At 48.6% G+C, this 13,552-nt stretch overlaps 1 protein-coding gene across 2 annotated transcripts in view; it reads right to left on the reverse strand.

Moving 5' to 3' along the window:
• Positions 1-5,541: 5,541 nt before the first annotated feature.
• LOC129816626 (DNA-binding protein SATB2-like) overlaps positions 5,542-13,552 on the reverse strand; it is an 89,690-nt gene continuing 81,679 nt past the window's right edge. Inside the window, exon 13 of one of the 2 annotated variants that reach the window (XM_055871340.1) lies at positions 5,542-7,225. In XM_055871340.1, coding sequence (XP_055727315.1) covers positions 6,524-7,225 — 702 coding nt within the window. In that variant the 3' untranslated portion in view covers positions 5,542-6,523. The remainder of the gene's footprint in view (positions 7,226-13,552) is intronic. The other variant, XM_055871339.1, reaches the window with a different exon arrangement.

Genomic DNA, 13,552 nt, shown 5'->3' on the forward strand with positions numbered 1-13,552 from the left:
TGTATAATGAGTGTGGTTTATTAAACGAGAGCATGAACTGTAATGTGTCTGCCAATCTAGAGAGAGCTGGCGACAGACAGATTTAGTTAGTAATTCCACTTTGGAACACCCATGGCATACTCCTACATAATGCTAACTTTTTCTGAGAAGTATTCCTTTACAGAATAAACAAGGAGAGTTACATTGTTATCATCGACGGACTGTTTCCAGTCAATTCCACCCCAAAATGGTCTTAATTGTCTTTATGTACACATGAAACAGTATTAGGTTCCTGTGACCACACCATGGTTTTCCCAAAGTGCTCATATCCCCACCTCCTCCTCCACCAGACCTCCTCCAGCTTTTTATATCATAGCATTGTTTAGTTCTAAAGGCGAAACACTCTTGAATACTTTGCCCGGCTACCCAAACTCCTTGCTCTGGCCAAACCCTACGCCATGCCCATGGAAGTTAGTGTCTTTTTGGAGTACGCCCCTTTTAGAATGGAAATCCATTCTAGACCGTCTGATTGGTCCCAGAAACCGTTGGATTGGGCCAAGCCAGAACACATGTGGGTAAAGCGGCTTTAAGAAAATCCGACCATTGGCTTTGATACTCTGATTGGTTAGAGATGATCCATTCGCTGATGACTTTGTTTTGTCCAACACCCCTCATTATGACGTCACCACAAATTACTTCAACCATGGCAGTCTCAGACTAAAGTATGTAGGGAACACAGAGCAGCGGATAAATTCAGTTTGAGTCTTCAGGCAATCAAATACTAGCTTTGAAGAACAGACAATACTCTGTTCCAAGGATGGTATAAACTACGACGCTCGTCCAGATGAATCCATGCTCAGAACACGGACACAACAGTCTTTTCATTGGATGCACTTTATTTAAACAACGACAGCAATTTGAAAAATAAAATATCGACAAAAAAGTAAAACAAAAACACAAGAACCTCAAGATTAATGCACATAAGACGTTTTAATGATCACTGAGTGATAACTGGCATGATTAAACAGGGAATGCAAAAAGTACCAGACAGAAATTCTGACTCACATTGTCGGCAATGATGAAGTTGGTGAAGAAAAGGAATGATGGCTGCAGAACTGATCATTTGAATTAGAACTATTAGTTAAGGAGAGTTACCCGTCTGAATGCATTGTTTCAGAAAGGAGAGTTACCCGTCTGAATGCATTGTTTCAGAAAGGAGAGTTACCCGTCTGAATGCATTGTTTCAGAAAGGAGAGTTACCCGTCTGAATGCATTGTTTCAGAAAGGAGAGTTACCCGTCTGAATGCATTGTTTCAGAAAGGAGAGTTACCCGTCTGAATGCATTGTTTCAGAAAGGAGAGTTACCCGTCTGAATGCATTGTTTCAGAAAGGAGAGTTACCCGTCTGAATGCATTGTTTCAGAAAGGAGAGTTACCCGTCTGAAGGCATTGTTTCAGAAAGGTTCGATGGAGCATTGTGCTTAGTCAAGAGGCACTGCAAGAAAACAAAACAGGAAATATCTGCCCCTTCCCCATCCAACTCAAAAACAACCAAGAAAAACTTAAAGCGGTCAAAATTAATTTGCTGCACTCTGTCTGACTGAATCAAACTGCAACAAAAAAGTTGATTGATCACAGCATGAGAGAGAGTAGGTCTATTCACGAGAGAGTGTGTGTCTGCCTGTGTAGTGTGTGTCTGTGTAGTGTGTGTGTCTGCCTGTGTAGTGTGTGTCTGTGTGTGTGCCTGTGTAGTGTGTGTGTGTGCCTATGTAGTGTGTGTCTGTCTGTGTAGTGTGTGTGTCTATCTGTGTAGTATCTGTCTGTGTAGTGTGTGTCTATCTGTGTAGTGTGTGTCTGTCTGTGTAGTTTGTGTGTCTGTCTTTGTATTGCGTGTGTGTGTGTGTGTGTCTGTCTGTAGTGTGTGTGTGTGTATGTTTCTGTTTGTGTAGTGTGTGTCTGTTTGTGTAGTGTGTGTGTGTGTGTGTCTGTCTGTCTGTCTGTCTGTCTGTCTGTCTGTCTGTCTGTCTGTCTGTCTGTCTGTCTGTCTGTCTGTCTGTGTAGTGTGTGTGTATGTCTGTTTGTGTAGTGTGTGTGTGTGTGTGTGTGTGTATCTGTGTAGTGTGTCTGTCTGTGTAGTGTGTGTAGTGTGTGTGTCTATGTAATGTGTGTAGTGTGTCTGTTTGTGTAGTGTGTGTGTGTGTCTGTCTGTGTAGTGTGTGTGTGTGTCTATCTTTTCCTGATTGAGTGTTCTGGTTTCAACGTCACACAGAGAGAAAGTGTTCACAGCGTTCAGACTTGCAATGGAGTGCCATCCTTTAGATCTAATTATCCTGATACCACAGCGTGAGCTGTGATTGTCCTCAGTCAGGAGGAGGAGAGGGGGTCCTGGTGCCACAGCGTGAGCTGTGATTGTCCTCAGTCAGGAGGAGGAGAGGGGGATGAGATTGAAAAGAAGAAGAGGGATTGGCACATGACCCTGACCCTTCAGCTCATCAGGAACATTTGGTTAGATTGTTTGACAAGCAACACTGCATATGGAGAAGGAGGAGAGAGGTGGAGAAGGAGAGAGGAGGAAGTGGAGGCGGAGGAGGTGGAGAATGAAGAGGAGAGGAGAGAGGAGGTGGAGGAGGGGAGAGGAGGAGAGAGAGGAGGTGGAGGTGGAGGAGAGGAGGAGAGAGAGGAGGTGGAGGTGGAGGAAGTGGAGGAGAGGAGGAGGAAGAAATGGAGGAGGAGAGAGGAGGAGGAAGTGGAGGAGGAGGAGAGAGGAGGAGGAAGTGGAGGAGGAGAGAGGAGGAGGAGGAAGAGGAGAGAGGTATACTGTGCTTGACCTGGTCCCCACCTCTCTCATCCGATTGTGGGACTCATTATTGTGGAGTGGTACCGCATTGTGTATGTGTGAGCGTGCGTGCGTGTGTGCCTGAGTGTGTGTGCGCCTGCGTCCGTGCGTATGTGTGTGTGTGTGTGTATGCATGCACATATACGTCAGGCCAGCCAGTAATGACAGAGGCGGGGCAGTAGCTTTGACTGACAGGTGTACGTGTGGTGTGGTTGGGTAATAGCCTACTGAGCAATCCCAATAACCCTGCAGGTGAGCTACTTTATTCAGTCACACAAAGACCACATGGCTCTGGATAGCTGCTAATGGCTCCTGATTGATGGACCAATCACACAGCACAGACACAAATGGTTTACAGGACCAAAAGGGACAGAAAGACACAAATGGGAGATAGGTCTTGTGAGGCAGAATTGAAATTGCCTGAAGGAGAGCTGGGCCAGTAACACAAGGCCAGAGATGAGAACATCACAGGCAACATGTACATACGATGGTGTATAAGAATGCTCATATTCATATTCCATTTGAAGACTAATTTTACCATTCCTAATGAACAAGGACCTGGTCCAAACTGGTCTGTGTGACCAGCTACCCAGCCAACCAGCCAGCTACCCAGCCAACCAGCCAGCTACCCAGCCAACCAGCCAGCTACCCAACCAACCAGCCAGCTACCCAGCCAACCAGCCAGCTACCCAGCCAACCAGCCAGCTACCCAGCCAACCAGCCAGCTACCCAGCCAACCAGCCAACCAGCCAGCTACCCAGCCAACCAGCCAGCTACCCAGCCAATCAGCCAGCTAGCCAGCCAACCAGCCAACTACCCAGCCAACCAGCCAGCTACCCAGCCAACCAGCCAGGTACCCAGCCAATCAGCCAGCTAGCCAGCTAACCAGCCAGCTACCCAGCCAATCCGCCAGCTACCCAAACAACCAGCCAACCAGCCAACCAGCCAGCTACCCAGCCAACCATTCAGCTAGCTACCCAGCCAACCATTTAGCCAGCTACCCAGCCAATCAGCCAGCTACCCAAACAACCAGCCAACCAGCCAGCTACCCAGCCAACCAGCCAGCTACCCAGCCAACCAGCCAACCAGCCAGCTACCCAGCCAACCAGCCAGCTACCCAGCCAACCAGCCAGCTACCCAGCCAACCATTCAGCTAGCTACCCAGACAACCATTCAGCTAGCTACCCAGCCAACCATTTAGCCAGCTACCCAGCCAACCATTCAGCCAGCAGCCTTTCCATGTGAATTACTGTGAGTCCCTGTGCGCTGCCTCTTATTAGAAACCTCAGTCATGAGGCTTTAGGGAGGCCTCTAATTGATTGGCTTGGAGAAATGCAGGGCTAGCCGCAGTCCCTCTGCGTGTGTGTGTGTGTGTGTGTGTGTGTGTGTGTGTGTGTGTGTGTGTGTGTGTGTGTGTGTGTGTGTGTGTGTGTGTGTTGTGGCAGGACGTGGGGTGGGAACTGGGGAAGTATGAAAATACTTGTTCTGGGTCAGGGCTTGGTATTCACTCTGATGGATGTGACAGTCCTCTATGTGTATGGCGTGTCACTGGATCACATGACATTTGACATACAGAAATAAGATTTAACCCTGAATCATAAAGATTGACAGAATCATAGCGATAAAACACAATGTATTGTATGATTGATTAATGAATGAATTACAGTACAAGACAGGTCATTCACATAGCAGCTGCCTAGAGTCAGACAGGTAAATAATGGTTCCTCTTTTACTTTGTCCGTACCCCAAATGCCACCCTATTCCCTATACAGTGCACTTCTTTTGACCAGGGCTCATAGGGCTCTCTTTGGGACGCATCCTTCGACATAAGTACCCGCTCTCAGATAAGGATTTGTACTGTAGACACACTTGTACATAACACACAGAGGTCAAGCATGCCGTGTTTTCCAACGGCTCCAAACATGTCCGATTGTTAACATCTGTAGCAAAAGCTCAGTTTATTCGTTGTGTTTCCTTTACTTTTTGGATTCCACTCCCGTTTCAGCCAATGTCCGTCTCTCTTTGGAAAAACACGTGAGTTGCTTAGCACAACATGGATTTCTACTTGATAAACGTTACAGTAACTGCTTCTTCTCTGGTTTTCGGCAGTGTGTTTCTCATGTCTCAAAAACGTCTCTCGTTACCAAAACAACCACGGTGCTCGGAAAGCCAATATTACAAGCATGAAAATAGAAGTAAGAAATAAACAGCTATGACAGCAATAACAACAATAACAACCATAACAATAATGATAATCATGGATAAAGATAGCAATAAATATGGTGGAGAAGTTACATGTGGGTAGGTGTGGTGGAAGGGGACACTGTGGGCACCAATTATAGAGAGAGAGAATGAGGGAGAGAACGAGGGATGGGGGAAAGAGAGAGGAAGAGTGAAGGGGTGGGCTAGCGTACATAAAGTGACTGATTGATTGGTTGCTGAATCTCCGTTCTGTTGTGCCCCTCCCTGTTTCTCTCCACATAGGGAGAGGTTGGGTATGCTGGGGGGACAGAGGACAGACCAGAGGAACTGTTATCCTGAGTGTCCTTGTACACCACTGGGTCCTCACTGTCCTCACAAGGCTGTCCTCTTTTATGTCCTAAAACATGATACGTTCAGCTAGTAGTGTCCTCATAAACCACAGTGGCCATACACACTAGGTTATTGTGTAATAACTGCTGTACAGTGATAGAGAGAATGAACCATATTTAGAGTGGGGGTTGGGGGGTAGGGGGCAGGGGGTAGGGGGCATGGCGTTAGAGGGATGGTCTGGTCCATCGCATAGGGATGTTGTTGCACCATTGAGGGTTGGCAACGGGAGCTGGATGGGAGGGGCGATTCCAACTTCAAAAAAATACCATAAGCTTCCATTCTGGACTTAAACCATATTTGTTTATCATTGGTGAATTCCCCCATACCACTGTTCCTACCTCCACCCAACACCCATCCACTATCCAACCACCCACTCAAACTGTCAACGCTGTCAAAGACCAGAATGGTCCTTTCATGGAGGGGCGGAGAGGGGGAGGAGTTGGAGGACAGCCACAACAGCCAGTTATGTGCTGTAGATCTGGAGCTGAGGGACCATAGGATGATGAAGGTCTGAGCAGGCCCCCAGTATTCAGTCTATGAGTGTCAGTTAGGGATCTGACTCAAGACCCAACATCGAAATAAGGACAAGTACTCAGCATGTGGGTGTGGTTGAGACACTAGGGAGAGTAGTCATTGGACAGAGCAGATGAGAGCCGGTCCTCTTGGGTGAAGCTGAATTTTGGGATTGGCTCAATTCAAGAGTGGTGTTGATGTGGCGAGTTCCTCTTGTGGACAGGGGTGAGATGTGTGTGTGTATGTTTGGTTTTCTCTCTGTCTATTGGTTCAGTGAACATACTATTCTAACTGTTCCACATGGCTGCTGTTTCATGGCATATCCCTGTTGCTGAGGTAACAAATTGTATTTTCACTGATATCCCACTTTGACGAGCCCTCCTTAGGATCCCTTGTCTGTATATTGTGTGTGTGTGTGTGTGTCAGTGAGTCTCTCATTGTCTCATCTATGCCTCTCTTCCCCTCTCCCAGTGTTTTGTTCCCATTCGATTCCCCTTGTATCTCTCTCTCTCTCTTGTGTCTCTTTGTCTCTCGTGTCTCTCTGTCTCTCGTGTCTCTCTGTCTCCGCCCGTCTCTTCCAGTGTCTTATCTAGTCTCTGGGTCTCTATCTCTGGAAGTCAGCCTGTTCTCTGGGACTGGATGAGGAGCTACTAGGGGGCAGGGAGCTGGCTCGGCCCCCACCCAGACCATGAGAATGGCCCTTGTCCTTGCTCTCCTCCATGGCTTCCTTGCTGGTCCCTGAAGACTCGCCTGGGGCTGGGGCCAGGGAAGGGGCTGACCCTGCTGTGTTGCTCTCTCTCTCCCCTCCTTCCCTCTCAGTAGTGGGGTACATCTCCTCGTGACCATCCTCACTGGACTCAGGGTCCTCTGAGCTGGAGAGGAGCTCCTCGTCTCTGTATTCGCTGACGTCCACGCCGCCAGCCCCCTCCCCTAGCTCCTTCAGCCGGCCGTGGTGCTTGACATGGTAGCGCTGGTTCTGGAAGAATTTGATGATGGTGTGTTTGGGCAGGTCCAGCTGGGCTGACAGGGTATGGATGGCTTCCTGGTCCGGGTACAGACCCACGTCCTGGATGAAGCTCTGTAGGATGCCCAGGGCTTCTAGAGATATCTTAGTGCGTGATCGAGGCTTCTTAACGACCGTGCAACCACCGACTCCTGGGCCGCCCGTGCAGCCACCACCTCTTTCAACGTTCTGTGACCCTTCGTCATTACCCTGGGCGGGCACAGGGTCCTCGCGCATGGGGGAGTGGTGCTTCAGGGGCTGTGGGGGTTGCCTGTGCAGCGCCTGGTGAGAAAAACAGTACAACTGATTAGTGGGGATCAGTGACCCCTCATCAAAGCTACAGAGTAGAGAGCCATTCCACATGTGTCAGAGGTCTTTCAACATCAAGGTCAACTAGGTTAACAACAGCGATGCCCATTGGCTGAGCCATGTTTAACAGCGGTGCTCATTGGCTTAGCCCAGGACAGAGCTAGTCAGTGCTTCATAGCTCAGATACCATCGCAGATGGACAATATTATAGCTTCCTTTGACCTATGACCAGGATGTAAGATTAGCACATAGTAAAACTCCAACCACCTTCTCTGCCATCAATCACGGACCATCATCACTGTTTAACCAGATAGAGCCAGAACATAAACAGCCGAGGTGGAGAGGGACGTGTCTCCAGTCTCCTCTCTGGTTGGAGTTACGCAAATACCCACTGATCATTAACAACACCGGGGGAGATGGGCACTAGAGGAAAGAATAGGTGGTAGACTGGGGGAAGACAGTAAAGAAGAAGAGTGAGGGGGCGGAGGGGTGAGACGAAGAGCAGAAGGAGAGGTCAAGGAGGGTGGATGAGACAGAGTCAACGTTAGTAAAGGTGAGAGGTGATTAAAGCCAGACCAGGGGAGTCAGTTGGATTAGAGACAGTGTTGTTGTCCAGTTGTCTTGTGAGATGGTAGGGGAGTGTCAGAGAGCCAGGATGCTATTACATACTGTAGCTCTGTCCCGCTGGTTTTACGACCCGGGCCCCCGCTCAGTCACTGTGCCTCTGCTCTGCAATGCTAAACTATAAATATGTGGTGCATTAAAGGACACACATAAAGATAATGGTCATTCTTTTTTCTCTCTCCCTCAATAATAACAGGGTATTACTTAAATAATATTGAGGGCAAGCCAGACCATCAAATTGCTCAGATTTCACATGTGGGGGCTGTTTGAGAGTAGCGATTTACAGGAAGAGTGTGGGTTGGGTGATTTACAAGAAGAGTGTAGGTTGGGTGATTTACAGGAAGAGTGCGGGTTGGGTGATTTTACAGGAGGAGTGCGGGTTGGGTGATTTACAGGAAGAGTGCGGGTTGGGTGATTTACAGGAAGAGTGCGGGTTGGGTGATTTACAGGAAGAGTGCGGGTTGGGTGATTTACAGGAAGAGTGCGGGTTGGGTGATTTACAGGAAGAGTGCGGGTTGGGTGATTTACAGGAAGAGTGCGGGTTGGGTGATTTACAGGAAGAGTGCGGGTTGGGTGATTTACAAGAAGAGTGTAGGTTGGGTGATTTACAGGAGGAGTGTGGGTTGGGTGATTTAAAGGAAGAGTGTGGGTTGGGGGATTTACAGGAAGAGTGTAGATTGGGTGATTTACAGGAAGAGTGTAGATTGGGTGATTTACAGGAAGAGTGTGGGTTGGGTGATTTACAGGAAGAGTGTAGGTTGGGTGATTTACAAGAAGAGTGTGGGTTGGGTGATTTACAAGAAGAGTGTGGGTTGGGTGATTTACAGGAAGAGTGTCGGTTGGGTGATTTACAGGAAGTGTCGGTTGGATGATTTACAGGAAGAGTGTAGATTGGGTGATTTACAGGAAGAGTGTAGGTTGGGTGATTTAAAGGAAGAGTGTGGGTTGGGTGATTTACAGGAAGAGTGTAGGTTGGGTGATTTACAGGAAGAGTGTGGGTTGGGTGATTTACAGGAAGAGTGTGGGTTGGGTGATTTACAGGAAGAGTGTGGGTTGGGTGATTTACAGGAAGAGTGTGGGTTGGGTGATTTACAGGAAGAGTGTGGGTTGGGTGATTTACAGGAAGAGTGTAGGTTGGGTGATTTACAAGAAGAGTGTGGGTTGGGTGATTTACAAGAAGAGTGTGGGTTGGGTGATTTACAGGAAGAGTGTGGGTTGGGTGATTTACAGGAAGTGTCGGTTGGATGATTTACAGGAAGAGTGTAGATTGGGTGATTTACAGGAAGAGTGTGGGTTGGGTGATTTACAGGAAGAGTGTGGGTTGGGTGATTTACAGGAAGAGTGTGGGTTGGGTGATTTACAGGAAGAGTGTGGGTTGGGTGATTTACAGGAAGAGTGTGGGTTGGGTGATTTACAGGAAGAGTGTGGGTTGGGTGATTTACAAGAAGAGTGTGGGTTGGGTGATTTACAAGAAGAGTGTAGGTTGGGTGATTTACAGGAAGAGTGTAGGTTGGGTGATTTACAGGAAGAGTGTGGGTTGGGTGATTTACAGGAAGAGTGTGGGTTGGGTGATTTACAGGAAGAGTGTGAGTTGGGTGATGTTTTTCTCCCTCTCTTTTCTGTTGTTTATTATCTTTTTTAATGTATATGTGAAACAAACAGCAACCACAAAAAGCGAGAGATTGAGAAAGAGAAGAAGAAGAGACAGCGGTGGAGAGAGAGCGAAATACAGGATGAAAATAGCTCTCCCCTTTGGACCACACATTCCTCACAACCTCACACGCACGCAACCCCTCCACAGAGATATTGAAACACTTAATATCTAAATTGACAGTGAAACATTGGGGAGTTGCTAAGCGATGAAACCCCCTCCCCTCCCCTCTGTCCTCCATCATTTCACCCTTCCAGTTAATCCTCTATCCCTCGAATCCCTCAAATTCTGTACCCTCTACCCCTCCAATCCCTCAATTTCTGTACCCTATAGCCCTCCAATCCCTCAATTTCTGTACCCTATACCCCTCAATTTCTGTACCCTATACCCCTCCAACTGAGAATCTACCCCTCCACCAACCTCTCCGTTGGGATACTGTAAACATCAGTCACTTTACAGCTACACAGTACTGTGGAAGTTGTTGTCCTCGTGGCATAATTCAATATTCTTCTATTTTCTCTCTTGTTTTTTTCCTTCTTTCAGTTGCGACCAGGGAATGCTGTATTTTAATTATTTAACTAGGCAAGTCAGTTAAGAACAAATTCTTATTTACAATGACGGCCTACCCCGGCCAAACCCTAACCCGGATGATGCTTGGCCAATTGTGCCCCGCACTACGGGACTCCCAATCACGGCCGGTTGTGATACAGCCTGGAATCGAACCAGGGTCTGTAGTGACGCCTTTAGCACTGAGATGCAGTGCTTTAGACCGCTGCGCCACTCGGAAGCCCCTTGTAAGTTCATTGCATTAAAGAAAAAGGTTTCCTTTTTAACACAAATCAAGGCGATTTACAGAGATGCAGAGTTATTAAATAATTATACTACATGAAATATTCAGACTAAAGCCTTAATGAGGGCTTGTTCTCCTGGGGCCACGGGCAGACCACATGTGGGGTGTGTGTGTGTTTCACTGTGTGCGTGTCTGTGTGTGTGTGTGTGTGTGTTGATGCTGCCTGGGACAGTTTGCTGCCACCGGAGACACCATTAACTAACACACAAATAAATATGTAATGACAGAAAACACAGCTTTCTGTTGATTTTCTGCATGACTTCACCTTTCACCTTTCCTGTTAATCAGTGTGTTTTTTCTTCTCCCTCTCTCTCCTGTGTCACCAGACCAGGGGAGTGGATGAGTCACCGTGTGTGTTTATGTGTGTGTGTGTGTGTGTGTGTGTGTGTGTACGTGCGTGCGTGCGTGCGTGCGTGTTTCTGCATTTGTGAGGGTGTGCTGGCAAACTGTATGACCTTTTTGTGTGTTCAAGTGTTTGTGTGTTTTGAAATCTTTTCACTTATCTGTAATTAAAGCATTAAGCTGGCTGTGGTTTACCGAGCTCAGAGCTGAACTCAGCCCCTCAAACTGACAATTAGACCATCAGAGGAAACAATAGGTTTATAGAAGTGTTAGCATGTGTAGACGAATGAAACTACATAACGAGACAGAGGGGGGCAGCAGAAAGAATCGTGTGTGTGTCTGTGTGTGTCTGTGTGAGTTTGTGTGTGTAGAAAGAAGGGGGCTTGTTGCCAGCTCACTATCTAGTCCAGCACTCGTGGGGTCTCAATCCAAGGTGCAGGCAGCACACAGTACCCACTACCCAGCAGAATTCAATTTAGCAAAAACAATAGAGAAATTATTCATAAGGGCAGGGCCTGCCAAATTAGCAGAGGGACGCACTTACTGCTAAACACATGGAGGTATAAGCAGGGCAGCAGAGTGTGTACTGTTGGGGAGGAGAGCCAGAGAGCCAGCATCATCAGTGCCAGGTCAGCCATGGAGAAAATTGAAGCTGTCCCCACGGGTGTGAAAGGGGCTGAGTAGGTAGGGGAACACAGGACACACACAGCCTGAATACACACACATACATATGCACGCACGCATACACACACACACACACACACACACACACACACACACACACACACACACACACACACACACACACACACACACACACACACACACACACACACACACACACACACACACACACACACACACACACACACACACACAATGCCACCTGTGGATCTAATGGACAAGCACATACAGTACATGTCTCATGGTACTGTAGATATGGGGCGGCAGGTAGCCTGACCGTAGCTCCAGTAACCGAAAGGTCGCTGGATTGAATCGAGCCGACTAGGTGAAAAATCTGTTGATGTGCCCTTGAGAAAAGCACCTAACCCTAATTGTTCCTGTAAGTTGACTACAATGTAAATGTATAAAAAGGCTGACATACTGTACACGCCCAGATAGTCATACTCACCATGCTCAGATACCCGACCAGCCATGCTCAGACATTATCAGCCATGCTCAGATACCCGACCAGCCATGCTCAGACATTATCAGCCATGCTCAGATACCCGACCAGCCATGCTCAGACATTATCAGCCATGCTCAGATACCCGACCAGCCGTGATCAGACATGATCAGCCATGCTCAGATACCCAACCAGCCATGATCAGACATTATCAGCCATGCTCAGATACCCGACCAGCCGTGATCAGACATGATCAGCCATGCTCAGATATCCAACCAGCCATGATCAGACATGATCAGCCATGGTCAGATAGCCAACCAGCCATTATCAGACATGATCAGCCATGCTCAGATACCCGACCAGCCATGATCAGACATGATCAGCCATGCTCAGACATGATCAGATACCCAACCAACCATGATCAGACATGCTCAGACATGATCAGCCATGCTCATATGCCCAACAAGCCATGATCAGCCATGATCAGCCATGCTCAGATGCCCAATCAGCCATGATCAGCCATGCTCAGATACCCACCAGCCATGATCAGACATGATCAGCCATGCTCAGATAACCAACCAGCCATGATAATACATGATCAGCCATGCTCAGACATCGGACCAGCCATGCTCAGACATGATCAGCCATGCTCAGATACCCGACCAACCATGATCAGTCATGATCAGCCATGCTCAGACATCCGACCAGCCATAATCAGACCTGATCATAATTTAAATGTTATAGTGCAGTGGTAAAATCATAATTCATTACCCTTGAGTCCTTTTGTTTTTGGTCAGCGGTTGTGTGGGGTAGTCTGGGGTTGTCTGGGGTTGTGTGCGGTTGTCTGGGGTTGTGTGGGGGTGTCTGGGGTTGTCTGGGGTTGTGTGGGGTTGTGTGGGGTTGTCTGGGGTTGTGTGGGGTTGTCTGTGGTTGTGTGGGGTTGTCTGGGGTTGTCTGGGGTTGTCTGGGGTTGTCTGGGGTTGTCTGGGGTTGTCTGGGGTTGTCTGGGGTTGTCTGGGGTTGTGTGGGGTTGTCTGGGGTTGTCTGGGGTTGTGTGGGGTTGTCTGGGGTTGTCTGGGGTTGTCTGGGGTTGTGTGGGGTTGTCTAGGGTTGTGTGCGGTTGTGTGGGGTTGTCTAGGGTTGTGTGGGGTTGTGTGGGGTTGTCTGGGGTTGTCTGGGGTTGTGTGGGGTTGTGTGGGGTTGTCTGGGGTTGTCTGGGGTTGTCTAGGGTTGTGTGCGGTTGTGTGGGGTTGTGTGGGGTTGTGTGGGGTTGTCTGGGGTTGTGTGGGGTTGTGTGGGGTTGTCTGGGGTTGTGTGGGGTTGTCTGTGGTTGTCTGGGGTTGTGTGGGGCTGTCTGGGGTTGTCTGGGGTTGTGTGGGGTTGTCTGGGGTTGTGTGGGGTTGTCTGGGGTTGTCTGGGGTTGTCTGGGGTTGTCTGGGGTTGTCTGGGTTTGTCTGGGGTTGTCTGGGGTTGTCTGGGGTTGTGTGGGGTTGTGTGGGGTTGTCTGGGGTTGTCTGAGGTTGTCTGGGGTTGTCTGGGGTTGTGTGGGGTTGTGTGGGGTTGTCTGGGGTTGTCTGGGGTTGTGTGGGGTTGTCTGGGGTTGTGTGGGGTTGTCTGCGGTTGTGTGGGGTTGTGTGGGGTTGTCTGCGGTTGTGTGGGGTTGTCTGTGGGGGTGTGGGGGTGTGTGGGGTTGTGTGGGGTTGTCTGGGGTTGTGTGGGGTAGTCTGG

This window comes from Salvelinus fontinalis, chromosome 19 (genome assembly GCF_029448725.1).
Source record: "Salvelinus fontinalis isolate EN_2023a chromosome 19, ASM2944872v1, whole genome shotgun sequence".
Lineage (NCBI taxonomy): Eukaryota > Metazoa > Chordata > Actinopteri > Salmoniformes > Salmonidae > Salvelinus > Salvelinus fontinalis.